General features: G+C 50.4%; 3 protein-coding genes across 5 annotated transcripts; 1 reads left to right on the forward strand and 2 right to left on the reverse strand.

Moving 5' to 3' along the window:
- Nucleotides 1–58: 58 nt before the first annotated feature.
- Nucleotides 59–7,999, reverse strand: PTRH1 (peptidyl-tRNA hydrolase 1 homolog). Of its 3 annotated transcripts, XM_054007893.1 has the most exons (5): nt 7,521–7,979; nt 3,902–4,121; nt 2,832–2,931; nt 1,290–1,335; nt 309–607 (listed from the first exon to the last, which is right to left on the reverse strand). In XM_054007893.1, exons 1-5 carry the CDS (start codon nt 7,614–7,616, stop codon nt 395–397), a joined length of 675 nt encoding a protein of 224 aa, XP_053863868.1. In that variant the 5' UTR covers nt 7,617–7,979; the 3' UTR covers nt 309–394. The 3 variants fall into 3 exon arrangements, with proteins under 3 accessions (XP_053863867.1, XP_053863866.1, XP_053863868.1); XM_054007892.1 differs by lacking the exon at nt 1,290–1,335 and having other exon boundaries at nt 59–607; nt 7,527–7,999; XM_054007891.1 differs by lacking the exon at nt 1,290–1,335 and having other exon boundaries at nt 59–607; nt 7,521–7,991.
- A 2,343-nt stretch (nt 8,000–10,342) lies between these two features.
- Nucleotides 10,343–19,168, forward strand: TTC16 (tetratricopeptide repeat domain 16). The gene is made up of 12 exons (XM_054007876.1): nt 10,343–10,384; nt 10,759–10,937; nt 12,308–12,398; nt 12,717–12,860; nt 13,705–13,805; nt 13,903–14,032; nt 15,382–15,596; nt 15,785–16,026; nt 17,088–17,229; nt 17,352–17,517; nt 18,397–18,539; nt 18,838–19,168. Exons 1-12 carry the CDS (start codon nt 10,343–10,345, stop codon nt 19,025–19,027), a joined length of 1,785 nt encoding a protein of 594 aa, XP_053863851.1. The 3' UTR covers nt 19,028–19,168.
- A 1,122-nt stretch (nt 19,169–20,290) lies between these two features.
- Nucleotides 20,291–27,495, reverse strand: TOR2A (torsin family 2 member A). Its single transcript, XM_054007616.1, has 5 exons — nt 27,259–27,495; nt 24,643–24,908; nt 23,449–23,624; nt 22,984–23,111; nt 20,291–22,142 (listed from the first exon to the last, which is right to left on the reverse strand). Exons 1-5 carry the CDS (start codon nt 27,392–27,394, stop codon nt 21,898–21,900), a joined length of 951 nt encoding a protein of 316 aa, XP_053863591.1. The 5' UTR covers nt 27,395–27,495; the 3' UTR covers nt 20,291–21,897.
- Between the last annotated feature and the right edge of the window lie 89 nt (nt 27,496–27,584).

The following is a 27,584-nucleotide window of genomic DNA, read 5'->3' on the forward strand; positions in this document are numbered from 1 at the left end:
CGACAAGCCTCCAGCTGGGGTCTGGGGTGGAGCCTGGTTGGGGCTTGGATCTCTCTCGGGCTCCTCCTTACTCCCCATGGTGCTGCAGCGCCAGGCACGGGCACTTGGCCAGGTGGAGCCAGGCCATCTACCGGGCTGCCTTTGCCAGCGCTAGTGGGGTTGGGAGAAGCCTGTCACCTGACAGGGGAGTGCGGGGGGGGTGCAGGAATAGCACCTGCTTGGCAGTCCGCCACCTCCCCCACCAGTTTCATTGCCAGGAGCTTCCTGGGGTCAGTGCTCTCTGCTTAGCTCCCCCAGCCCACCCCGGCAGCTGTGCCCAGAGGCCCATGAAGGAGTCCAGGACCACTGCTTTCCGTCAGCACCATATTCATAAAAACTCCCCCAGCTCCTGGGGTTAAGGAGGTGTCCTGTCCCCCGTGTCGCCAGGGGGCGTGTGGTCCTTGCCGCTGCTCCTCTGCAGGATGTGTTCCAGCAGGAGGCCGGCCGCCTGCTCCAGGATACGCTGCAGGACCTCGTGCTCAGCGCTGGTGAACCGGCCCAGCACGTAGCGATCCACCATGGCTTCCCCCACCGGCCGGCCGATGCCAACCCTGAGCCGCACCATGCACTGCAGGGAGAGAAGGGGATGCAGTGTGTGCTGTGTGTAATATCCCCCTCGCCGCCTGCATTCACCCGAGCTGGGCTCTCGGGACACCGTGGCAGTCGCTACAAAGTGCTAAACATGCTTGACACAGCCTGGAGCCAAAGCAGATACTGGAGGCTCTGACGTGGGGCTGGAGGGCAGGGGAGCTTTGAGACCCTGGTTAGCCAGGGACCAGTCAAAGGGGGAGCCTGTGGGGTGAAAGGGAACCCTAAGTGCTTCACTAGAGCCCCGAGCCCCACACGGCAGAGATCAGCAGCAGTGGGGGAGCTAGGCTTGTGTCTCGCTCTGTTCCTTTGTCTCCCTGGGTTCAGGCTGGGCTCCAGCTAACATGAGCTTGGAAAGAGTTTTGTCCAACAAACGCAGTTAAGTTGGTGGGCTGAGCTCCCAGCCAGGCCATGTGGTTCCACTTTAGGTAATTGCTTCCACGTTTGGGCTCATGGACAAGTCAGAAACAAGACTCCTGTGAGAAGGGCTGGGCTGGGAGCGGGGGATGAAGGGCCAAGTCTGCTAACACAAACACAAGGGGAGGCTGGGGCCTTGGGGGTGGTTCCCAGGGGGCTCTGGGGCTGGGGAGAGATGGTGCTTTACATATGCACTGCTAAGATGTGTGCATGATAGAGCTCTTCACCCTGCAAGGCCGACTTACGTCTGAGTGCAGGGAGCTGATGCAGGAACGGACCCCGTTATGCCCCCTAAAGAAAGCAGGACAAACCAGCCGTCAGAGTAGGTGAGAACCCCAGAGGGCTCATCCATGGGATACACACTAAACTCTCCCTCCTCTTTGCTCTGTACGAACAGTAACTGCTCCCAAGCCTGGGGCCAGCAGGGACGCCCTGTTATCCCCCTTTACATAAGACCCAGGCACTGGGCTTGTTTACGCAGAGTTGCACTGATTTACCGAGAGGTGTGACATTACCCCAATTTAGTTAAGCTGGCGCAAAGCCCACGTGGACACTTGGATTTCAGTGTAAGAGCAGCCTAGGACGGTTTAGCTTATTCCGGTTTAGACTAAAGCACAAGTCACTCAAAGCAACACTGGGAAACTGATGCAAAGTTGTGCAGAGGAGGCCCCAGGCAGGCTTGCCTTGTCTTGTCATGCAGCCTGCTGGGCACCAGCGGCTCCCAGTGACTGCACCTGGAGTTCTGGGTGCTCAGCGCTTCTGAAAATCAGACCCTAAGTGATATGCCCATGGCCAGAGGGGCAATCGGTGTCAGAGAGGAGCTCATGATTCCCAGTCCCATACTCAGAGCAGGCCTCACTCACATGCAGCAGCCTCTGATCTGGGCCAAACCCCCTGGGTGACCCACTGCCACAGAGGGTGCTCGGCTAGGGATATGGCTGTGCAGATACAGAGTGTCCCTTGCCCTGCACTGAACTCCCCAGCAGGGGCTCTGGCACCCAATGCTTTCAACTGCTGGAGAAAGGCGTATACACTGCACACGCTGTCTGCACTGGGCAGGCCTGAACACAGCCAGGTATGGACCATGTGGTAATAAGAGGGGAGACCCCCCAGGGAAAAGTGTGTGGCTAATATAACTGATTCAGAAAGCAACAGAGAGTCCTGTGGCCCCTTTAAGACTAACAGATGTACCGGAGCACAAGCTTTCCTGGGTGAATACCCACGTCGTCAGGACTCTCTGTTGCTTTTTACAGATCCAGACTAACACGGCTACCCCTCTGATACTTGATTCAGAAAGGTCGCTCTTCAATCAAATATCACTGTCACCACAAACACAGGTCTTGGTTCTGTTAGGTCTCAAGTGTCAATTACGCTAGGATACGTGTGACTCAGGGAGGTTGCCTAACACCACTCTGGGCAGTGTCTACTGTATTTTATCACAGCAGCCTGGGCACCAGTTGTTTCCTGCACACCTAGTGCCAGAGCCCACAATTTGAGGCCATCCCAATGTACTGAAATATCTCTGGTTTAACTGGTGCTTTGAACTGGAAACTGCAGGAGGTTGGGCAGACAGCAGAGTAAACCGATGTCAGTTAAAGCTTGTAAAGCACTACAGAAGTGACCACAGCTCAGAAAGATTCTGCCACCGATCTGCTGCCACCTCTGCAGTCCTGGGGGTGGAGATGGGACAGTCGCAGCCCCAAATGCCCCTGTTAAAACGCACAAAATAACATGCAGCTCAATCAAATCTTTCAAGGTCATTTTCCACAGGGGCTTTCCCTTCGTACCTTGCGCTGCCTCCCAGCTTTATCGCCATCTTCCCCAGCGGCTTGTCCAGGTCGTCGTGAACCAGGTAAATGTCTTCTACCCCGAGGTCGTAAGTTTCAGCTGGAGAAAGAAACAACGCACAAGAAGTGAGGGGAAATTAAATCCATCTGTCACCATCCCACAGCCTCGAGGACCTAAAGAAGGACACTGCAGGCGTCAGTGGAAAAAAATGACAGGGGACATGGAGGGCAGGAAGTGCATAGCAGGGATAAGAGAACTTCTAACCTCAGGAATGCACTATCAGCCATGCTGGCAAACGAGCTGCACACGCTGTCATTGGAGCTGTCTGATGTCTGCACCACATGATACTGCTCTACGCCGCGATTGTCTTTTGGCCAAAAGTACTTTACAGTCCACACCACTGAAACACAGCGGACTGGAAGGTCATAGCCAACTAGCTTGCAGCAGGCTATGCAACAGTGTGAGGAGCGGAACTCACAGCCCAGCACGCCAGGGAAAAGCCTGACTGTTCTGAAAACTGCCCTGGGATTTCTGATGTCCATGCAGAGCCCTCGGGACCTTGGTTCCAAACCCTGCCACCTGTTTTTTCCTAGCGATGCCAAAATGGCAAATTGCATGGAACTCAGTTAATCTTCTCCACCTCCCAAGGGTGGTGTGAAAAATTAGTAATGGGTTTAGGAGAGTGTGTGTGCACCGCCCTCTACTGGACAGAACCAGATATGGTCTACTGTGTGTCATAAGCCCTATACTGGAAATGGCTATTCTCCTTTAGCTCAAGCGATAGTTTCTTGAGCTTACTGTCATGCTGCCTGAATGGCCATGGAACAACAAGGAAGTCCTAAGAGGCCTCCGAGTTGTTACATTGTTGTCTCCATGGAAAAGAAAAAGGAGACGGACCCTGGCAGGAGTGGGCCCTGTAGTTCCAGGGCAGGTATTTCAGACTTGTTGCTTACAGTCCTGAGTGGTCCCCTGGGGTTAAGAAGATGAAAGGTGAAGCACAAAGGTCCCGGGAAGGCTCGAGTTGTGTGTGTTGCTCAGCTGGCTATTGGAAGTGTTCGGAGTCACTCACCAGCGCTTGCTACACTGAGTCCATTGATGTTCATGAGCCGCCGAGGTTTCATCAGCACCAGCTCTGCTTCCTCCACATTAGCGATGGTCACGTCTGCACAGCAGCGTCTGTCCACTTTCCACTGGGCAGCGACATTCAACTTCTGGGCCAGATGATTGAGCACCGCCATTCCCACGTTATGTCGGGTTCCTCGCAGCCCATAATTCCCCAGCCCTGCCACCTGCAAAGAGGACCAGCAACCGGTGTTACCGGGACTCTCTCTACATCAGCATCCAACCAACCAGAATCACTGAAGCCAGCCCTTGTGGTGTAGTGAGGATCATAGTTGCCCTCCCTGCAGCCCTGCTCCTTTCACGACCAGGGCAGGAAATTCACCCAGCAAAACCAGCTGCTTCCCTTTAGAAGCAGCAAGACAATCACCATCGTTGATTACTGTAGGGCCAGACTCTGTAGGCACAAGGGCCTGTTGCTCTCTTGTTAAACAGAACTGAGATGGATTTAGTGCTGAGATTGAGTGAGATGCTCAAAATGAGTTTAGTGACCTAGGTGATCCCTGTCCCCCCACTCATTCCAGCTGTACCTCCCGTCTCCAGGAATAAGAAGCCATAGGATGACTAAGAGCCGTATCTGTCCCGTGATTTCTTATCCGTACGTGGGGGAGACAAAGTCCCTTAGGTAACTGCAGTTGGCAGAGCAAAGAGCATAATCCAAAGAAGGTGAGTTCCAGCTGTGAAATCACAGTACATTGACACGGTGTCGTAAGATCATTTTCAAGGAGAAATGGCAACATTTATTACTTGTCTGACTGTAGTGCCGAGGGGCCCTAGGGAAGGACCAAGATCCCATTGTGCTAGGTGCTGTGCAAACAAGTCCCTATCCCAAAGAGTTCACAAACCGACGATACAGTCAGATGGGTAGAGTACAAGAGAACAATGAGATGATATCAAGTATTTTTTAGGCATCAAGGAAAAGGAAAGATTTAAGGAGGGATTTGCATGTGGATAATGAGGTAGCTTTGTGGATGTTTATCGGGGGCGTCTCCTAAGCATGTGGCACAGCATAGGAGAAAGCGGGCGATAGGCTGGCACCATGGGCCGATCAGAGGTGGGAGTCAACATCTCCATAGTGAAGGAGGGAGGATAGGCCATGAAGGGCCTTGAAAGTGAAGACAAGCAGCTTATATTTGAAGAGAGAGAGAACGGGAAGATTCAAAGCCAGGAGTGACGTAGTCAAAGTGACGGACTAAGAAAATGATCTTTGCAGCAGCATTCTGAACAGTTATGAGCGGGGTAAGACTGCATTTGTCAAAGCCAGAGAGAAGGATATTGCAGTAATTTAAATGCAATGATGAAAGCCTGGACAACAGTTTTATGTGTGTGGATGGATAGGAAAGGCTATGTATGAGAGATGTTATGCAGAAAGAATTGGCAAGACTTAGACAGCCTGGATGTGAGGTCTGAGAGGTCAGAGTCAAAGATGGCACCTGGGTTATGGATCTAAGTGACAGTCAGGATGGTGGTAGTGTCCACCGTGATCAAGAAAGGAGATGGTGGGGAGGGCGTGTGGGGAAAGATTCAGAGCTCTGTTTAGCCGTGTTGAGCTTGAGCTAGATATCCACCAGGTGTCCGAGTCAGGATGAGATTTTAGTTTGGAAGAAGAAGACGGGTCTGGAGTAGAAAAGTAGATCTGGGAGTCCTCAGCATAGAGCTGGTAGCTAAATTTGTGTTCACAGATGAGATTACCCAGAGATGAGAAGGGAACCAAGGACACCCACAGAAGGAGTGAGGGTTGAGGAAGATCCTCCAAAGGACACACTGAAGGAGCAATTACAGATCAAGGAGGAGAACCAGGAGTGGATGGAGTCAGACAAGCCAAGGGAGGAGAAGATTCCAACATCCTGGCTGACAGGCGGATGACAGGTCAATGAGCTTGCAGTACTGGTTCTGACCTTTGGCTAGATAGAGGTCATTAAAGACTTTGGTGAGAGTAGTTTCAGTGGAGTGCAAGGTACAGAAGCTGGATTGGAGAAGATCTGGGATTGGATTGGAGGGGAGGAACTGTAAACAGCGCATTCGATGAGTTGAGAGATGAAAGAGAGAAGGGGTGGTAGTTGGAGAGGCAAGTATGGTGCACTTCTATACAATATGACATTGGATAGTGACACTATCACATTTGACTATGAGACATTTGCAAAGGTTAATGCAGTTGTGAAAGTGAGAGGTATAAAGATTACCAGGAGATATAGATTGAAGTGTGGGGTAGCAGGCCTGAGTCTTGTTTGTTTTCTGTTCATTATTAGTTTATTAGAACATGGGTTGTGAATCTATCATCCATGGAACCCTTTGTGGTGGGCAGCAAAATAAATTATTTTGGGAACCAAGTAGCGTGTGTATTGTGGGACGGCTGGGAGGGAACATAAAAATTGCCAAAACAGATCAGACCTGTGGTCCCTCTTGATCAGTATACTGCTGCTTATGGGGCTCATACCCCATACTTCAGAATAAGACATCAAGGTCCTTGTAATAGTGGGCAACTAGAAAATAACCTGATCATGGGGGAAATTTCTTCTTAACCTGTCAAACATTGGCTTTAGTCTTGAATTGTCACTCCCCTTGCATATTTTATCTTATCCTATCCAATGTCACTGTGAATGTTCTCATTAGTCATATAAGGGTCAAAGGGAGGAAGGTTCAAGAGATGGAATTGCTCCTACAAAGTACATAGTCTACAGAGTCAGAAAGAGGCTGGAGAATTTATGACTGGATTATGCTATTTGTTAACTTCTATTTTGTTCCACTCAAATACAGTTCTGAATCATGGGTTTAGAATTAAAGGTGTGTATCTATATGCAGATGCAGCAAGTTGGCACATGGGGTCACATCTGAAACTGCTGTCTGCAAATCGATACAATGTTGGGACCTGTGCACTGATGCTCCCCCGCCAGCATAGAGCCTACTGGGTGCTTCACGACACTTCAGATCTGAGTGTACTTTCTCCATTTCAACAAGGGACAGTATGTGGAACAGAAAACCGGCCTTCCAACAAGCAGCCAGCCCGCCCATGGGCTAGTGATGCCCAGAGCTATTTCTCCTGCAGCTTGGGGAACCTAAGGGGCTGGTCCATGGGCCGTGCTGACATCCTCCAGCACAATAGTTCTCAACCAGGGGCCTGGGAGCTGGTTTCAGGGGGTCCGCCAAGCATGGCTGGCATTAGACTCGCTAGGGCCCAGGCAGAAAGCTGAAGCCCCACTATGCAGGACCGCAGCCCGGGGCCCTGAGCTCCAACACCTGGGGCTGAAGCCTGACAAGTTCCATGGTGCCCTTTATGCCGTGGGCCCCAGGCAACTGCCCTGCTTCCTACCCCTTAATGCCAGCTCAGATTTTACATGGAGAAAAACCGTTGTTGTGGCACAGGTGGGCCCTGGAGTTTCTACAGCGGGGGGGGGGGGAAGGGAGGGGTGTCTGGGGCCCAGGCCCCGTTTCTCTGGCGCTCCTGGCTCCCCCACGGGACCTGCTGCCTTCCATTGACCCCATCCACCCCGTGACCAGGAAGTGATCCCTCCTCCCGCGCCTGCTCTCCCCCGGTGACCCCGGAAGTGTTCCCTCCGCCCACTCTCTACCAGGACCCGCTTCCCGGCGGCGCGCGGATCGGTCTCGCGGTGGCTCATGGTGCGGCTCAGTAACCTCCCGAGGCGCTTGGGCAGCGGCCGCAGCATCCCCCAGCCGCGCGGCCGACTGGGCGCCGCTGAGATCTCAGGCCACAAGCACCCCTTAGGAGCAGCCGGTCCACTTCTAAAGCGTCACGCCCACTGCGACCAATCACAAAGACCGCACCCTACCACGTGGCAGTGCCATCTTGTTTGCGGGCAGAAGGGATTCACACCACGTGGTTTGATGGGCGTTGCCATTTTGATTATGGTGCAGGAAGGGCGCAGGCCACGTGGTCTGCAGACGTGGCCATCTTCCTTGTGGGCGGAAGTGCTCAGCCACTGTAAGCCGGCTGCCCTTGGTTTCCTTTATGATAGGTTGACCAGATATGAGGACCCTTTCGTTTAATCTTTGCTGGTCCCTTTATCAGACTAGAAGAGCTGGTGACTTATGTAATGCACCAAGCCCCTTCAACTGCTTGCTTGTTGGCAGAGCTACCAGGCACAGGATTCATGCCTGGAGGCTGCGTCAAAGCTGGCAGGTCAGACCAACCCTCCTTGACCTGTCTGTGCCATGATGGAATCAGCTTTCATGCATTTGTAGCTGATGAGGGCCGTGTATCACAGTATCAGTCACGCTGCATGGGACTAGTACTGGACAAGGATGCCTCAGAAAAGTCTCCCTCAGTTGACATTTGGGCAAGAAAAAAGTTCCATCACTACTATGGGATGAACATCATGTAATGATCCACATTATGGGATTCCGTTCTCAAATTATTTTACCCATTTGGATCATAGATGTAAATGGCAGCTTTAAACCCAGGTCCACATGGCTGTTGAACATACAGAGGTAATATGGAGCTGGAATCTAAGAGTCAGGACTGCTGGGTTCTATTGTTTTGGTAACATTCCTTTGTGTTTCGGTTTTTATAACATGGAGTTAATACAGCTGTAAAGGAGTAAAGTGAGGTTTAATTCATAGTAATATTTTTTTAATGGAACTTCCCTTCTTTTCAACCAAGCATCTTAAAATACTTCACATATATTTAAGAAATGAACTCCCAAACCTATTGTCGTAGGAAATTATTGTCCTGCTTCAGCTGGTAAAATGAATCACAGAGAGATTAAATGACTTGCCCAAGGTCACACCAAAAGTCTGTGGCAAAACCAGGAGTAGAACCTAGGAATCTTAGTGGTATGCCATAACCACATCTGCACCCATTTTGAGATCCTTGGATGGAAGGTGCTAGAGAAACATAAAGTATTATTAGAGGATAAAAATCCTTGAACTCTGATCACTCTATTACTAACAAAGCTACCCTGGAAATCCCTTACAACTAGTGCGATGTACTGTTACCACTGGTAACAGCTGCTCTGGTGGTAGCAATGGAGGAAAATTATAGAGATAACAGGTTTCTGTAGACATAGAACTAGTCTAAATGGCCCATCACCTGCCATCTATTTATCTAAGGTACTTATACAGCCACCATTACAATAGTTCCACTGTTGGTGGAAGCACTAGTGTAGACAAGTATCAGAGGGGTAGCCGTGTTAGTCTGAATCTGTAAAAAGCAACAGAGGGTCCTGTGGCACCTTTGAGACTAACAGAAGTACTCGGAGCATAAGCTTTCGTGGGTAAGAACCTCACTTCTTGCATCTGAAGAAGTGAGGTTCTTACCCACGAAAGCTTATGCTCCGAGTACTTCTGTTAGTCTCAAAGGTGCCACAGGACCCTCTGTTGCTTAGTGTAGACAAGATTCAGAGTTGGCAACTCTTGTGATTTTCTTGTGCTATGATTTTTGATGTTTATCTTAAAGCCCCAAGTGCCAGACTCAGGTTATTTCCTGATAATTTAATTGAAAAAGGAGTAACTTTATAGCCCTCAGGCTGGGGAGAAAAGCTTGAAAACTTGACCTCTAAATGTCCCCAAACCAGAAGGCAAGTGCAAAGAATCCCAAATATATTAGTGTTAAAATCTCCTAATTTTTAAACCAGTTTCATAATTTGGGGCGTCTTGTGGTTTTTCAAATGTTTGCATTGGCAGTGGAACCAGACTCCTGACGGCTATCGGTATGTTTAACATCATGTCATCTAATCCGTCTCAGAATCCCAGGGAGTAGAGTAGGGTGACCAGCTAGTAGGTGTAAAAAATCAGGACACTCTTTTTTGCAGGGAGGGGATGTTTATAGTTCCGTATATAAGACAAAGCCCCTAATAATGGGATGACTGGTCACCCTAGGGTAGAGAACATGGGTGACTGCAAAAGTCTGGTCTGTTCCAGACACCAGTGGAGCAGTGCTGGTGGAAAACAAGTGCCCACAAGCCCATGGTGAGTCAGTGGCAGAGCTGGGAATGGAACCCAGGAGTCCTGACCCCCCATCAGACAAGCCCACCTGCTCAGGGGCAGGTTCACCACCTCTCCTTCCTAGCTGGCTGCAGTTCGATGGGACACCAGGATTTTGCCCATCACCCAGGTTAATGACTTCAGCATGGGAGGGGCTGTTGCAAGCCCTGCCCCTCCCTCCCAGGTAGGGTGACCAGACAGCAAGTGTGAAAAATCGGGACGGGGTGGGGGGTAATAGGAGCCTATATAAGAAAAAGACCCAACAATCGGGACTGTCCCTATAAAATCGGGACGTCTGGTCACCCTACTCACAGGCTGGGCTCACAGGGTGCCATGCGAGCGCAGCAGGGATCCTGCCTTGGCCACGGAACCTTCTCACTCTGGGCCCACCCCCTTGGCCCCCAGATGCCTGGATACCGCCTGCCTAGCAACGAGGGACACGACCACTGGGATGGCGGCAGCGGCCCCGCAGGAGAAGCCCGGGCAGAGCAAAGTGAGCACTGCTGCCTGGGCTAGGCGTCCGAGGGCACAGAGCTGGGGGGTAGAGGGAGCTGAGAGGGGTGGGCGTCAGAGTGGGCACAGTACTGGGGGGGTAGAGGGAGCTGAGTTGGAGCAGAGGGCACAGAGCTGGGGCGGGTAGAGGGAGCTGAGAGGAGAGGGGATAGAGGGCGACTGATACAGAGTGGGTGGGCAGAGGGAGCTGGGAGGGGGGGCAGAGTGCCAGGTGCAGAGCTGGGGTGAGGGACAGAGAGAGCTGAGACAGGTCAGAGGTCACTGGGGACTAGAGCTGTGGGGAGGTGGCCAAGGGCAGAGACCCCTGTCAGGGTGGTGGAGAGGAAGAGTGACCATTAGCCCCTCTCGCTGCAGGTAGGACTGGAGATGAAGACAGAGACTAAAGGACTGTTCCCGACTGCTGTGTCCAAAGAGAATCTCCGGGAGAGATCCCTGCGACAGATCTTTGGGTCCAGCCAGACTTTGCGAGACCTTAAGGACCCCAGCGGAGTGAAGTCCCCAACAGCGATTGTGCAGAACAGGATACAGGAGCAGTGAGTGTCCAGCAGACACTTCTTACATTTTCACTGTTACAAACACCTGCTTTCTTGTCCATGTCCTGCAAGGAGGCTGGGAACCAAACTTTTAAGAAACCTTACTTAGTAGTGGTTCGAGGTCCTGGAATGACAGTCCTGGGGACTGGTGTCTGATTTATCCACAGAACAGGTACCGCATGGGCTGCAGCTTCCTCTGCCCAGCCATTGTGCCCTAATCCTGCTCTGGAGGGTTCCCTTCTGTGGGCAAGAGGGAGGTCAAGCTGAACAGCCTGCTTGGTCCTTGGTGTCTCTGTTGAGATTGCCAGCTAGGACCCAGTAAGAGCCTGTGTGATGGTGTTACCTGTCCTCTCTGAACTGAAATGAGACCTAGCAATTTAAGCTGGGAATTTTCACCAGAAATGGCTGCCATGCTAGGTAATTTTCTGAAAGTGAGGGCAGATTATCTGCAGTTGAACTGCCATCTGCCAGTTGGAATATTGTCTGATGTTTCACTGTGCTGACTGCCCCTGGATTTCCTCACATCAGGACAGGCAGAACAGGGACAGTCACCCATAGCCCATCTTACAAGGATAAAACGTAGGAAAATCATAGGTCCTCTAACCTCCATGACAGACTCTCAGCTCTATATGGTGAGGCCACCAAACAACCATCAGATGGCTTCGGTGACTACCAAGCTGAGGAGGATATGAACTAGTGACCTAGAGATGATAGCCTCTTTATCCCATTACTAGTATCTACTGTAAAAAGCAACAGAGGGTCCTGTGGCACCTTTAAGACTAACAGAAGTATTGGGAGCATAAGCTTTCATGGGTAAGAACAAGTCTTGCATCTGAAGAAGTGAGGTTCTTACCCACGAAAGTTTATGCTCCCAATACTTCTGTTAGTCTTAAAGGTGCCACAGGACCCTCTGTTGCTTTTTACAGATTCAGACTAACATGGCTACCCCTCTGATATTAGTATCTACTGGTAATCCCCAGTTCCTGCATTTTAGAATCTGTCCTCCCTGAGCATATGGGCAGTGGGGTCACCAGAGTGCTGCAGAATCAATAGGTGGCCAGTGCTGGTCAATTAGCAGAGCTGTGGTCCTGCAAATTTTCCTTCTTGATCTTGAGAAGGCTCAGAACGCTGGCTAGTGTGCTTGTAGACAGTCACCCTCTTTTCTCCTACTTCCACCCAAAGCTCTCCATGTGCTTAACAAATAATGAATTAAGCCTCGTAACACCCTTGCAGATAGAATCGTTATCTCCAGTTTACAGGTGGGGAAACTGAGTCAGCGCTCCATGGGTCTGTGACTGTCCTAAGGGCTGTGCTGCAGGGAGAGGAAATGTGCTTCTGCATTAGCTCATAATGCTGTCTTCTCATTACAGCTGTCAGAGAGGGAAGGAGTTCTTCTCCCAAGGCGAGTGGGAGAAAGTTGTCATTTGTTATTCCAAAGCCATTAACCTGAACCCCCAACAGGTAAGAGGATCATGATTAGGCAAGGGGGAATGCAGAGCAGGCATAGTTAGGTGAAGGTACAAGCCCACCTCGCATGGCATGGGGAATATGGAGTTCTTCAGCAAGAAGGACAAAGCCTGTAATGCTCTTGCATTTCCAAGATTATCAAATGAAGAATGTCATTGGGGAGGTGAATATTGGCGTATATTAGAATCTGTCTGGGCAGGATTGCGGTGTTGAGTCTCAGGGTTAGTTTCAGTGTGTCTAGATAGAGGATAAACAGGCTAAGAAAGAAAGTTATCCTAAAGGACTGAAGAATGTCTGTGGGTGCATTTGCAGGTGGAGTTCTATGTACAGAAGGCAGAAGCCTTTCTCCAGCTCTGTGATTTCCAGTCTGCTGTGCTGAACCTCAGAAAGGCGTATTCCTTGTCCTCTGCAAAGGAAGAATATGTAGAGCGCATGGCCTTCATTATTTACCTGCAGGTGAAGGGTACAGAATAGCCCCTACCAGCTGGCACCAGCCTTCCCCTTCCCTATCTCCACCCCGTGCCTTTCCTTGATCTCTCAATATCAGCATTAGAACACTGGGGCTGGGTCTACACTACCCGCCTGAATCGGCGGGTAGAAATCGACCTCTCGGGGATCGATGGGACGCGACAATCGATCCCCAAATCGACGCTCTTACTCCACCAGCGGAGGTGGGAGTAAGCGCCGTCGACGGGGAGCCGCAGAGGTTGATTTTGCCGCCGTCCTCACAGCGGGGTAAGTCGGCTGTGATACGTCGAATTCAGCTACGCTATTCACGTAGCTGAATTTGCGTATCTTAAATCGACCCCCCCCTGTAGTGTAGATGTAGCCTGGGTCTAGTGACTGACCTCTGATCTTGAGGGAAATCTGGAGATGCTACTTGAAGTGGAAGTCAACATGAGCTTGGATTTCCAAGGGAGAGTCCTTTGTGCATATTTATATTTGGGGACAGGGGATTCTGTCCAATCCTTCCTCTCTGAAAGGTTTCATGTTTCTACTGTTCATTTTCATGGCTAGTCTGCTGGGGCCCCCTCTCAACATGCTAACTTATTTGCAGTACAGGAAGAGCCAAAAGTCCCGTTTAGGGTTCATGCATGCTCAGTGCTCTCCAGCTAGGAGGGAGTGGTATTTAGTGCAGCTGCATCTCCTCTTAAGCAGCACTTCCGTTTCTGGATTGGTTGGAGAGAGAGAGAGAGAAAGAGAGAACGAGAACACTCTGTCTGTCTCTCCCATTAACCTAGAGCAATGGGCAGGTGGCCTGAGTCAGACTGATTTTGTGCTGTGTGATTTGAATCTGCAGGGCCAATGTCTGTTTGACCAAGAGGTCTATTGGGATGCTTTGGAGTCCTTCACTCGAGCCTCAGAGCTGCAGCCTGACAACTCACTCTATCGCAGGAGGAGGTAAACTGGGGTTTGCGATAGGGAATGTCTTTATCTTAGCCCCTCGAACAACTGTATTCTTCACTGGTACTTTATGGTGCCCTTTTTCTCTTTCTAGTATTGCCTGTCTTGCAGCCCTGAACAGATACCATGACTGTTTTCGGCTCGTCAGTGAAGAGCTGGATCAAGACTCAAAGAACCCAGATCTGTACATCCTGAGAGCCAAGCTGCATGAACACTTCTGTCGGGTAGGGGCACCTACTCTGCCCAGGGTGTGCTGGCTGCAGGGAATTTTCACAGAACCGTCATTCCTGTCCCCACGTGGCCGACAGAGTTCTCAATCTGCCGGACAACAGTGGGGCTTAACCCTTTGCTGGGTGAATTGATAGTGACCTAAGTAATGGGAAGCAACAGCATACGTGCAAGGCTGCATATGGATTTCATATGGAATTGCTTCCTAAGGACAGAGAAGAGCTAAGTTGCTCTGTGGTTAATCAGTTAGCACAGGGGTCGACAACCTTTCAGAAGTGGTGTGCCGAGTCTTCATTTATTCACTCTAATTTAAGGTTCCGCGTGCCAGTAATACATTTTAAAGTTTTTAGAAGGTCTCTTTCTATAAGTCTATAATATAGAACTAAACTATTGTTGTATGTAAAGTAAATAAGGTTTTTAAAATGTTTAAGAAGCTTCATTTAAAATTAAATTAAAATGCAGAGCCCCCCGGACCGGTGGCCAGGACCCGGGCAGTGTGAGTGCCACTGAAAATCAGCTCGCGTGCTGCCTTCGGCACCTATGCCATAGGTTGCCTACCCCTGAGTTAGCATAAAGCATCAAATTGGTTTCAAGAGGCGTGATTCTAAACCTTTCCAGCTACTCTCACTCCTTTTGGGAAACTGATTGTTTTTATCCATTCTAGGTGACAGCCTCCTGGGCTGTGGGATTCCACACCTCTGGGGCAAGGCTCTTACCTTCCCCTCCCGTTTGGCCGTGGAATCCTACACCATTTGGGAGCCTTCTCCCTCCTTGGTCTATAAAAAGCAGGGAGAGAAATGGAAGGAGAGCCTCACTTTGTAGGTAGTTACTCTTCTTTTATGAGCGATCATACATTTCTTGGCTCAGCAGAAGTGAAGTGCCCTCAACCCTGAGAGGATCAGAGATAGTAACTAGAGATCTTATTTCTGTTTTGTATTTCCTGTTAGAAATGGGACTCTTCTTGCCCTGCACCTGCAGAAGCAACTGGTGCCCTCGGTTAGAAACCAGGGTCTGAATGGTAGGATTCTGGAGAATGCATTGAGCCACCTGTTTTATCAGCTGCTCACAGCGGTGTGGCAAATGCATAGACAGAATGAGACAGATCAGAGAAACTGCCTCCTGCCCAGTGTGACCAAGTGGGCAAGCACCAGACTGTGGGTCTGGAGATCTGGGTTTCTCGTGTCGGCTCTGCCACTGATGCAGTGTGTGGCCTTGGGCAAATCTGTGTCTCAAATTCCCTGTCTGCAAAATGGGGATAACCATCCCAAGTTCCCCTTTGTCAAGTGTTGGGTAACAGAGGGAGGAGAGTGCAAGTTCTTAGTATTCTCCTAATCTCTGTTTCCAGGCTACCTTGTGTTACCAGGACGTCCAAGAGGCCATTGCGCTGGAGCCGCGGCACGAAGAAGCTCAGATTCTAATGCAGAGGCTTCTGAAACAAGCACAGAAAGCCAAGAACCAGGCTATGAATAAGGCCTTGAAGGGAAACCTGAAGGATGCCCTGCTCAAAATCACCTTTGCCATAGAGAACAGCCCCTTTGATGCAGGGTACTTCATCTTCAGGTAGAGACCCTATTGGATCCAGTCCTCGCTGAGGTGGCTCGCGTTCACATCTGTGACCCACTGAGGGGAGTGGGAGTCTGCACTAGTGATTGGGTGCTGGTTCCAGGTTCTGAACGCCCCAATCATTTTCATTCTCCTTAACTAGTGGGCTCTAATCCTGTCTCCCTCCCTTCTTCCCTTCGTGGCAGAGGGGCTCTACACAGAAGGGTCAAAGACTTCAACTCAGCCATTGATGATTACCTCAAGGCCACAGAGCTCTGTGAAGAAGAGGGAGCTGTGGCCACGGAGGCGCAACGGCAGCTCCTGCTCACGTACAACGACTTTGCAGTGCACTGCTATACTCAGGGCTTCTTCGAAGAGGCAGTGCTGCTCCTCAACAAAGCCCTGAAAGGGGAGAAGAACGAGAAGGGACTCTATGTCAACAGAGGAGGTAGCAAGGCTCTTCCTGGGTGGCGATTGACTTTGTGGGAGGATATCCTGGTGGGATATCCTCTCTCTCACTTAAGAGTTATCCCAAGGAACATTTCTGGTTCTAAGGGAGTGCATGAGTGAGTGCGCTGACAGCAGTGGAACCATGTAGTTGTGTATGTACGGGTGCACACGTGAGGGGGGATATACAGTGCCTATAGCTACCCCGCCCGGGATGCAATCATGTTGGGTCTCCTAAGTAAAACATAGTCAGTGCTCAAATGGGAGACCTTGAAGGGTGCTGCAGGTGGCATTTTTTCCTCCCATTCTCCTGTACCAGGGAGGCAGTGGTGTCTGAGTAAAGGACTGGGAGCTAGATCTCTGGGCTTCTATCCCTAATTCTGTAAATGATTCACTGCAGTCACTTAACTTCTCTGCACCCTGTTTTCTCATCTTTAAAACGTAACTAATACCTATTGCATGGGAGGTTGTGAAGATTAATTAGTCAATGCTTGTAAAGCGCTTTGAAAATGGAAAGTGCTGCGTAACTACTAAGTGTTAATGATTATCACTGACTCATTCCCCACCTGTGGTAGTGGAAGCACCTTCTTAGCTTGGGCCCTCACATTCCCATCTCATCCAATTTATCACCAGGAAAGATCCCATGGAACTTTTTGCAACAGTTGAGGTTGTCACCTGGTTAATTCCAAATTGGAAACTACATTCTGCCTCCCTAAAATCCCATGTAGTTTGCTGATTGCTACATGGTGTTTCTAAGCACTGTTGAACTGCTGTTGCATTCCACCCTACAGGTGGCTGCATTTCAGTGAATAATATCTAGATGTCCTATAGCACTGTTTGTCCAGTTGTTTCTCTGTTTCTGCCGAGCTTTTGGAGCCTTCAGGATGGGAGGCACTGTAGAGACATGTTGTTGTAGCATTTTATATAGACTTGGAGAGAGACAGAGAGAGCAAACAGGACAGCATCAATTACTGGCCTTTGTAGCAGCTATAACATCCCAAGACACTCAAATACTGACCTCAGCTTGCTGTTTGCTAAAGTAATCTGTGTGCTCCACTTCAGACTGCCTCTTCAGGCTGGGAGAGCTAACCTTTGCCTTGGCGGATTATCAGCAGGCGCTGGAATTGAGTCCAATGGACTTTAGTTTGCGAAGACGCGTTGGTATGTTGCTGGATGAACTAGGATTGCAGGAGCACAAGCAGAGGTATGTTGGTATGGCTCACTGCACCTTACATCCAGTTGACAGAGTTCTTATCCCCCCTAGCTCACGCTGCCTAGGGATTCAGCAGACGTGACTCTTCTGTTTCCCTGTATCTTTTCCCCCAGAAAATACCAGCGGGCAGTAGACTGTTTCTCTGGTGCTATCGAGAGCAACCCTCGCCTGCCACACTATTACCTGCACCGGGCCAAGAGCCGCCTGTTCCTGCAGGATGAGATGAGTGCTAAGGAGGATGTGATCATAGCTCTGTTGCTGGACCCTGAAAACGAAGCGGTACCTCACTGACACCACTCCCTGTGCCAGACACTGACCAAGTAGTGAAAATCTGTGACACCCTATTCGTTTGGGCCCATAGTCCTTGTGCCGTCTCCTGGACACGCACACTTTGTCTCTGCTCTAAGGAGCTTGCAGTCTGTCTTTGTTGTGTGTCTGTACAGTGCCAAGCACAGTGGGGTCCTGGTCTAGGACCAAGGTTCATTCACACTACAGTAATACAGATAATGATGATTAGGGTTTGGGGTTTGCAGCATTTATTTGCTAAAATTAAAAACCTAAGGAGGCTTTTTTTCCTGCTGCCTATAAACCAAGAACTCCAGTTTCTTGTAATGTGTTTTCAAGCTGCTCATGATGCATCTGGCTTCAGAGCATGCAGCCCCCTGTGGAGCTATCAGGAAACAAGACCAGGGCTTCAGTGGAAAAATAAAACCCCACATCCACCTACCGTGCTAGCTAAACAAAGTACTGCAGGCCGTTGAGTGTGCCCCTCCCCGAAAGGTTTTGATGGAGTAAATATTTCTTTAAATTTAAAACCAGAATTTCTACACTAGCAAGATTTCATTTGGATTAAAAAAAAAAAAATTAACCCTGAGGCTCATGCCTCATGGCTGTAATACTCTGGTCTGATTCTGGTGGTTGGATTTGGGGTAAGATGGCTATTGGCCCGGGCAATGTACATTAAACTAGATGATCTGATTGTCCCTTCTGCCCAAAAACGCTAGAACTATATTTTGAATGTAACTTATGCAAGTGTTTGGCTGCTCTCATGGGAACTGCACAGCTTAATCCTTGCAGCCCTATCTGATGATGGAAGGAGGAAGAACTTTTACCTTCAGCACACACCTGGCCATTCAACTGATCTCATTCCCTCTGCAGGTCCTACCTGTTGTGACCAGCCTCTTTCCAGGACAGCCCATCCAGGATATTATTAGCAGCAAGATTGCGGAGGTTGCCAAAACAATCTTGGAAAGAAAGCTTCAAGCCTGCCCCTACTCCAACAGTCGAGCTAAACTCAAATGGTACGGAGAAGCCAATGGGCACAGGTCTGCTAAAGTTGTTTTGAAGATCTAATAAGCAGGACCCAAGTCAACCACAAAATTTGCACTGATTTCAATGGAAGCAGGAGTGACAGATTTATTCCAGATAGTTTTTTGTCCCTTTGTGATCCTACAAGGACAGTAACTTGCCATTTTTCTGTAGACTGTGAATCTTGTCACAAGGACTAGATCACAATGGTCTCTGAGGGGATCTGTTCATGCATCACTTTTTGCAGCTACTCTGCAAAGTAAGTTCTCTGCCTTATGTGTGCCCCTACAGGCCACCTGGAGCTCTGGAGGATGAACCAAAGGAACCAGGTACTCAGAGTGAAGATCCTGAGAGAGCCCTGCAGGATTCAGAGAGCGTCATCAGCCCTTGTGCCACAGAACATGAACTGTACAAGCAGATAGCCAGCTCCAGAAGGACAGTGAGTAAAGTAAGTGAACCTGTCTTGGAGGAGAAAAGGTGAGAAGGCAGGAAAAGTCAGAGTACAGAGCACCTGAGCTGCCTGGGTTACAGACACTAAGCTGTGTTTCAATGGAAAGTAGGTGCATTTAGACTCCTTTCCTGCTACCTCGGCTCTAATAAATATATTGCTTCTCTCGCTTCACTTTCTCTGTAGCCCTCCTGTTTTTTCATCTTTATTTTTTTGGTATCTGCACAGACATCCTTTCTTCCTGCAAGGTGTGGACCCAGCCATTGTCCAGGTAGCCTAGGAGCTGTCTTCCCAAAGCAGGAAAGCCAGCTCTGCCAAGAATTTTAGGCAATTTTCCCGGAAGTCACTATATTTCCAGGCTTTGCTGTACTACAACCTAGTGCCACAGAAGGGTGCTGAATTTATAAGGAACTTGTAACACTGCTGCTTTAGAGGTGAACATCTAAGGGGCTGTTCCTACATAGTGATAAGATTTGGACAGGAAAGCAGACTAGCTGTGAATGATCTCTGCGCACTGCATTCATCTGAATGCAGGCTGAGCAGGAGGAATGCTTTGATTAGGATAAACTCTTAAACCAGAGGTGTTAATCTAATGCAGTTCACGCGGGGTGGCTGACATACATATGCCATGTATTGAAAGTTTTGTGAAGTTATGCCTGTCCCTTGTACCCCAAACTCTCACCTCAATTGCTCTGACTTAGGTGGAGAGGAGAGTGCTAAACCTGGTTTCCAAAACAACAACAAAAAGGTTTCCGTTTCAATTTGTGTTAAAACAGATGAGGAAGTTGACCGTGAGAACCCGAGGAAAAAATGACTGTGGCAACTGGGTTCTCCCTCTTAAGATGAAAATGTCACTGCTAACTCTCTGGTTATACAATGAAGTAGAAGATAACATTTGTTCTAATCCCTCTGTTGTGGTTTTAATGGTCTCCTGAGCAACTCCTTGGGCTTTTAAACAAAGGGACGTATGTGGCAGAGAAAACAGATGCCAGTGCTCTCTTGGCGTTTAACTTTGACAGAGAGCAGCTGAGACTTCACCATTCCCTATGTCAGCTGTCCCCACGGAGGATGCATGGGTCCTGCTTATAGTTGAGTATGGCCCTTTCACTGGTCTTTTACACCAGAGGAAGGCCACTACTCTTGTTTTCCATCATCAGACAATAGATATTTCTTCATGTCCCTGCCTGAGTTAGTTTTGTCAGGTCAGGCAGCTGTTCCAATGCATTATGCAGGCTCATAGCTACCTCCTTTCTAACATGACAGCTGGAATCCCAGTAAGTGACTGCTACTCATGCATGGTTTTTCAACAGATTTATTTTAAATTGAAAACAATGAACAGTTTGGAGGAGGCAGAATGTTTGACTGTAAATCTGTATCTTGGTCCAACTCTATCCTGGGCAGGATAGGAACAGCGGTAATAGCACTGGCTCCTTCTCAACCAGACTGTAGGTTGCTCTAATGCTATACTGAAGAGACCTTCCTGCAGCAACTGGCCTGAGAGTTCCTGGCGCACTTTCTGCCTTGACCCAAATCTGTTTGCTCAGATGGAGCTCACACTGTTTCCTCTTACTGGATGCTGGGGAGCCAGCTGCTACGCAGTGAAAGGACAAAGAGTGCTGTGCTGGTCAGTGATAGCAGAGCTTCAGGAAGGAGATTCCTATGAATTATTTCCAACCCCCAGCAGCATTTAAGTGTGATACAGTAAGCTGCATCTGAGACACTGAATTGGAATGGAAACTGGCTCTGCCGGGACAACAGGTTCCCAGCAGTGTCCTATCAGAACAACAACCTCCAATATATAATATGCAAGAGGTGCAAGAGCTCAACACCTCAGCTGGGACACACTCATCCCAGCAATGTAATACCGCACAAGACCAATACCTGGTACTTAAAACTATTAGTTAATGCCTAGTCTCCCTGCGAGGTAGGAATCACCATTTTTATATCTGGAAAGACTGACATGGGTGGCTCCTAATTCTTCCCTGGCAGGATGCAAGTAATTGCCATTGAATCAAAGGGAGTGACCTCGTATTCTGTGGTGAAGAAATGTCCAGGGAGGTTAAGGGCCTGGCTCAAGGTCACACCCCAAGTCATGGGCAAAGCTGGTAGCAGAAATCACACACTCCTTTCCCCCTTATGCTAATGCACTCAGGGATACTGCAGTTGGAATCTTACCTACGAGTACCTATTCACAGTGAAAGAAAACCTGAGAAAAGTTGGTTCTTAACATTTACCCCAGAGATTTAAGATGAGACTCTGGTCAATCTGTTTAAAATGTTCACAGGGCAGTGTGGCAGGCTCTAGGACATTGGGGCCTTCATACTGAGATTCACATTAAAATACATGTTTAAAAATGCCATTAAAAAAAGCACTAGAGGGTGAGACTCCCTTGTCTGCAGCCTGGGGAAGATCGTTCATTGGAGCTAGGCCAGAGAATCTTGACAGCTGCCCAGAGAGTAACGGGGAAGATCTGCACAGTTCCAGCTATCAAAGGGAGGTGGCAGTAGCCAAGAACCCTTCCCACCACGGATACATCCCAGCCTCTTCCCCTTTGGACTCCACATACACATCACGGTGGTATTCTTGGCTATTCTGTGTTCACCCTCCATCAGGGCAAAGAACAGATTGATAAAGTGCTTAGAATCAGGTCAGTGTGCCCTTTGTTCCCAAGACTGCATCCGGCAGTCTCTGCCTGAGGGCTGGAGGCTGCACTTGTCCTATCAGAGTTCCACAATCTGTTGCTCTTCATGGTCATCCCTGTTGTATTGGGCACAGCAACTTTAAGTATTCTTAAACTCTGATCCTCTGAATCTGAGCAAGTATATGGGTAAACTTATCCTCCAAGGACTGCTTACCAGCTCCTCAACTGTGCGCCACTTTGGAGAAAGAGTCCTTCTCTCAGGTTAGGAGAAGAAGGTGACGCGAGAGGCCACCGTTTTGCAGCCTGTTGATGAGAACACTCTCTCCTCTTCTGGGAAGTAGGGGATGCTGTCAGCAACTGCCTGAATGATGTCCTGGTGTACCGTTAAGCCTTGCTGGGTGAGTTCATTCACCACACACTGCTTCACGTGGTGTTGCTTCAGTGGGAGAAAGGGCACAAGGAGATCAATGAGGTGCTCCTCGATGATTCCAGACTTCCAAAACCCATCTGCAGGAGAAAAAGGGGAGGCAAAGAGCTTTATCTTCAGAGTCTCTCTCAGTTCTATGGAATTCAACCCTGTTAGCATAGGAGATGCCCCCACTCTCTAGGAGGAATCCGCTATCAAAGCCAGCACCACCAGAGCTGGTTTCCAGGAAGTCATAATTAGAGCCTTGCGTGGATACAAAAATTTGGATTTGCATCCAATCCAGAAGCCCCAAAGATGGTAAACAATGCGACTGCATCCGGAAATGCAGATATCTGTGGCTATAAAGTGGATATCCACAGATTTGCAGGGCTCTAGTCATAGTACCCAGAAGAGACAACAGATCAGATTCAACTGAGGGAGCTGGATCCATCTGTCGTCCACTAATAGTAGTCAAGTCCAGTGTTCTCCAAATACATGGTTCTTAACAGCTGTACTGATACTTCAGATATACCAACCTATGTTACTGCCCAATCCCAAGAATTGCCAAGCAGGGAAATAAAGGAAATCTCTACGTACTCAGTACCTCTCAGGATCAGGCCCTTAATAATTAGCTTCTTACTGGGCCCCAGTACCCTATCTGCCTCCTATTCAGTCGTGGGTGCCCCTTCTCCCAGTGGAACTCTGTTAAGTATGGTAATGTTTCCGTAGGCTTGACCAGCAGAACCACTCCTTTCATCTGCCAAAGCAATTCATCCAGGTCCTAACTCCACCTCAGGCTTCTCCCTGAAAACTGATAATAGCTTGACACATATCTGTAAAACACTGTATAAATATCATTGGCTTATTTGAAATAGGGTATGGCTCCCCCTGCTGGTGAGCATGCTCACTGAAAAGCATTTCCCAGTTGATGGAAAGACTTACTATTGGGATTTTCAAACACAGCTTCTGAAACTGCAGATTCCAGATCTTGCAGGCTGATCTCTTCCCGGTCCTTGCGGGCATACCAGAGATCCAGCACCATTCGATTAATTTGTTCACCTCCTCCGTTGCTGAGCAAGACCAAGACAAGAAATTACCAGAAAGTTATCCCATGACATCAATATTGTACTCAGTGGCAGTGCCTCATTCTGCAGTGAGTATGAAAGCAGCCTTAGTTGGCCTATGAAGACTGCTACAGAGGTTGCCAAATAGTGGAAAAGACAAAGCACTATGAGACTATGTACCTTTGCAGACTGAAATGAGTTGAGATCTCATGGATCTGACACACAATACCTGCTCTGGGTGATTAAAATAGGGAGGAACTTACCAACATTTGACCAAATTAGTAGCAATGCATTAGAATTATTCCCAACCCAGTTATACTTGCTGCAGAGGGAGCTCTCTTACCTTATGAAAATGAAGATCGCTTTTCTGTAGTTGGTTCCATACACAACCCAGGAGGGTCCAAGGAATGGTATAATCACATCGATCAGACCTGGGTGCATCTTATCCATCTCATCAAAGAGAAACACTGATCGGCCACAGTTTGTCAAATTCCCCTGGATCCAACTCTTCAGATTTTCCTGGAAAACCAAACCCAACCAACCAAGCCAGTTAGGACCATGAACTTGTTAGAAGAGCTTGAGCTACCAAAGAGCTAAGCTTACATGAGAACTACATTAGCCTGGGCTAATAATGCCAGAAACAGCAACCTCCAAAAGCTGTTGTTCCTTAGAACAGCACTTGTGATGCTCTGCCTGGAAAGAAGGATTCACTTTGTACATTGCAAGACTGACTACCATTGATGAAGGTTCCCTGGTAAACTGTTTTGCTCTTAATTCAACATGGTGAATTTTGCCTAATTTAATATAGTCTTACTAATACAAATCCATTTAAAGAAGAAATATTGAGTGGATTAAACGGCAATTCAAGAGCTCCACAAGTTTAATAGTCAGACCCCAAAAGTTACTGAACATGTACTCGCTCTCCCTTCACTCTATGCTGAGACCAGCCATTCGTATGGACGCGTAGGAAAATATACTTTAACCAAATTGAGTTACGGTGTAAGCAGGTGAGACTCTTCTGATGTCAGTTGCAGATGTTTACACCACCAAGGCTGCAGCTGGTCCAATATTTATACCATTCCATATTTTAATGTACAGACTTTCTGCTGGAATGCATTAGTCTTCACTGAAGTACTTTTTCCAACAGAGGATTTTAACAAGTTTTTCTTTAGATTCTGGGCAATGCCAAGGTTAATGGGAGTACAATCAAGTAGTTAGAGCAGAGGGCTGGTAATCAGGAGCCTAGGTTGTATGGCCACGTCTTCCACTGACTTGCTGTGTAGCCTTGGGCAAGTCACTTGCCCTAGCTATAGCTCAGTTTTCCCATCTGTAAAGCTGAGATAGTATCCCACAGGCTTAATTAGTGTTTGGAAAGCACTGGAACAGTTTCAGATAAGAGGTGCTATAAAAATTGCACTTTACAGTATGTGTTGGAAGGTAGGAGAAGAGTCTCAATACTTATCCAATGGCTGACTAGATAATCATAAGAGGAAATAAGTCTTGTAATTTAGCTTTCAGAGGCAGCCTCCACTCTTACCTTGTACTGCTCGATCTGTTCAGCGTGAGGAAAGTGCACTATTGGGGAGAACTGGTGGACATATGGACTGCGGAGCCCATCTTGGAACAAGTAGCGGACCAGCATGGAGCTCACGTAAGTTTTGCCTGTGCCAGTCCAGCCATGGAAGGACATCACCAGAGGTTTGACAGGATCATGATTCTGTAAAAACTCTTTCACTCCTTTCACCACCAATTGCCTCACTAGGTGTTGCCCAACCAGGTTCAGGGCCAAGTCACACTCCAGACCTGGAATAAATCCAAAACAAGATTTAGAATATGTTGGATTAAGAGATGGAAGTTATTTGGGCTGTTATTTGAAGCCATCTCTGCCCTTTCCCCTCAGATGCTGGGTTGGGGGATATTTCTTTCTTTGGGATAACTTCAGTTGGTTCAGGGCCTGTCTACACTTAGAAATATACTTCTTTTACTTTACCAGTATAGTAAAAACAGTGTGGATGCATTTTTATCAACATAAAACTGCTCCAGGAACTGAAAAGCTATACTGGCGTTAAGGCACTTTTATAGCAGTGTAACTGCATTCACACTATAGCTTTTACTGGTATAACTAGTTTAAGCAACAACAACAAAAATCACATCCCTAACCAACAGTTACATACTGGTTAAATTTAAGTGTAGGCCAGGCCTCACAATGGTAGTAAAAAGTCTAACTGGGAATAATGGGATGCAGTTAGGAAAAGGAAATACTATGATGAATTTCAGGGGATATTGGGTGGAGGAAAGGTCTCTAGAGGGAAGCTCCATTACTTTAGACATTTGAAAGAAGAGTGAACAGAAACACTGAACAGACTGGAAGGAACGGTCCAGGGAGCAGGGTCCCTATTCAATGCCCGTTGAAGTAGATGGGCATCTTGCCAACAGGCTTTGGATCAGGCTCTAGTCAACACAAAACGGCAACTCTCTGAACATCTGTATTGCTGTGGCCCTGAAGGAACTGGTTTTAGTGTGAGACCTTAGAGAAGGGGCATCCTTCCACTTCCTCTCTAGGGATGCTCTCAAAAGGAGCAGCACGTCACAATCATCCAATAGCCACATCTGGCCCGACCCCTGAGATCTCGCCCTCTGCATCTGTGCTGGGGCCCTGCTGATCTAGTGTCTCCCCAGGATGCGAGTCACCCCGTAACGGGGGCTCACCGAGCAGCAATCAAATGCACGTTATTCTTCATACAGGCTCCTTAAATGTACAGCACTAGAGCGCTCAGGGGAGGGGTGCGTGAAAAGATCCCCTGCAGCCGGGTGTGCACCCCGGGGGACGGGTCAGGGCAGCCAACACCCCGACGCTGGAGGAACCATCCTCCCCTGGCCCCTCAGGGACCCCCAAGGGCGGCCCCTCAGTCAGGGATGACCCGCTCCTCAGCTCCCCCGATCCACCCCCTTCCCTAGCTGCTCAGGAGCCCCTGCCCCCTCCCCCTACAGAGACCCCCCCCGGCTCTCCCTGCCCCCCCGATCCCCTCCCCCGACTCTCCCTGCCCCCCGGATCTCCTCCCCCGACCCCCCCCCATCCTCGATCCCCTCCCTGCTCCCCCGGACCCCCTCCTCCGGCTCTCCCCCCGACTCTCCCTGCCCCCCCATCCTCGATCCCCTCCCTGCTCCCCCGGACCCCCTCCCCCGGCTCTCCCCCCGGCTCTCCCTGCCCCCCCGATCCCCTCCCTGTTCCCCCGGACCCCCTCCCCCGGCTCTCCCCCCGGCTCTCCCTGCCCCCCCGATCCCCTCCCCCGACTCTCCCTGCCCCCCGGATCTCCTCCCCCGACCCCCCCCCATCCTCGATCCCCTCCCTGCTCCCCCGGACCCCCTCCTCCGGCTCTCCCCCCGACTCTCCCTGCCCCCCCCATCCTCGATCCCCTCCCTGCTCCCCCGGACCCCCTCCCCCGGCTCTCCCCCCGGCTCTCCCTGCCCCCCCGATCCCCTCCCTGTTCCCCCGGACCCCCTCCCCCGGCTCTCCCCCCGGCTCTCCCTGCCCCCCCGATCCCCTCCCTGTTCCCCCGGACCCCCTCCCCCGGCTCTCCCCCCGGCTCTCCCTGCCCCCCCGATCCCCTCCCCCGACTCTCCCTGCCCCCCGGATCTCCTCCCCCGACCCCCCCCATCCTCGATCCCCTCCCTGCTCCCCCGGACCCCCTCCTCCGGCTCTCCCCCCGACTCTCCCTGCCCCCCCATCCTCGATCCCCTCCCTGCTCCCCCGGACCCCCTCCCCCGGCTCTCCCCCCGGCTCTCCCTGCCCCCCCGATCCCCTCCCCCGACTCTCCCTGCCCCCCGGATCTCCTCCCCCGACCCCCCCCCCATCCTCGATCCCCTCCCTGCTCCCCCGGACCCCCTCCTCCGGCTCTCCCCCCGACTCTCCCTGCCCCCCCATCCTCGATCCCCTCCCTGCTCCCCCGGACCCCCTCCCCCGGCTCTCCCCCCGGCTCTCCCTGCCCCCCCGATCCCCTCCCCCGACTCTCCCTGCCCCCCGGATCTCCTCCCCCGACCCCCCCCATCCTCGATCCCCTCCCTGCTCCCCCGGACCCCCTCCCCCGGCTCTCCCTGCCGCCCCCGGCTCTTCCCTCAGGCGCGCCGCGGAGTCCCGGCGCCCCCCGCTCACCGCGCACGTCGGGCCGGAAGTCGCACTCGCAGGCGGCCGAGAAGCTGCAGCGCAGGGCGCGCAGGTCCCAGGGGGCGGCCGAGCCCGCGGCCCCCAGCAGCAGCAGGAGCCGGAGCAGCCCAGAGCCGCCCCCCATCCCGCCGCGCGCCGCCTCCCGTCCCGTCCCGGACCACAGGTCCCAGCCTGCCCCGCGCGGGGCCCGGCTCCAGGCAGGGCGGGAAGCGACCGCCAGAGCCGCGGCTGCCTCGGCGCTCAGGGGGAGGAGCCAAAGCGGGCGGGGTGGGGCCTGAATGCAGGGAGGGGCGGGGCACCTTGGGGGGGTGGGG

Source organism: Malaclemys terrapin, chromosome 17, assembly GCF_027887155.1.
Source record: "Malaclemys terrapin pileata isolate rMalTer1 chromosome 17, rMalTer1.hap1, whole genome shotgun sequence".
Taxonomy (NCBI): domain Eukaryota; kingdom Metazoa; phylum Chordata; order Testudines; family Emydidae; genus Malaclemys; species Malaclemys terrapin.

What these genes read in the sequence shown, in the direction of transcription:
- PTRH1 (XM_054007891.1), bottom strand. Translation starts at nt 7,616, where the DNA reads ATGCTGCGGCCGCTGCCCAAGCGCCTCGGGAGGTTACTGAGCCGCACC. An exon ending in ACTCAGTGTAGCAAGCGCTG is followed by an intron (nt 2,932 to 3,901) that starts GTGAGTGACTCC and finishes TTCTTTCTCCAG; the next exon opens with CTGAAACTTACGACCTCGGG. An exon ending in AAGCTGGGAGGCAGCGCAAG is followed by an intron (nt 608 to 2,831) that starts GTACGAAGGGAA and finishes CTCTCCCTGCAG; the next exon opens with TGCATGGTGCGGCTCAGGGT.
- TTC16 (XM_054007876.1), top strand. Translation starts at nt 10,343, where the DNA reads ATGGCGGCAGCGGCCCCGCAGGAGAAGCCCGGGCAGAGCAAA. An exon ending in CCTTCATTATTTACCTGCAG is followed by an intron (nt 12,861 to 13,704) that starts GTGAAGGGTACA and finishes TTGAATCTGCAG; the next exon opens with GGCCAATGTCTGTTTGACCA. An exon ending in TGCATGAACACTTCTGTCGG is followed by an intron (nt 14,033 to 15,381) that starts GTAGGGGCACCT and finishes CTCTGTTTCCAG; the next exon opens with GCTACCTTGTGTTACCAGGA.
- TOR2A (XM_054007616.1), bottom strand. Translation starts at nt 27,394, where the DNA reads ATGGGGGGCGGCTCTGGGCTGCTCCGGCTCCTGCTGCTGCTGGGGGCC. An exon ending in AACAGATCGAGCAGTACAAG is followed by an intron (nt 23,625 to 24,642) that starts GTAAGAGTGGAG and finishes TTGGTTTTCCAG; the next exon opens with GAAAATCTGAAGAGTTGGAT. An exon ending in TGTGTTTGAAAATCCCAATA is followed by an intron (nt 22,143 to 22,983) that starts GTAAGTCTTTCC and finishes TTTCTCCTGCAG; the next exon opens with ATGGGTTTTGGAAGTCTGGA.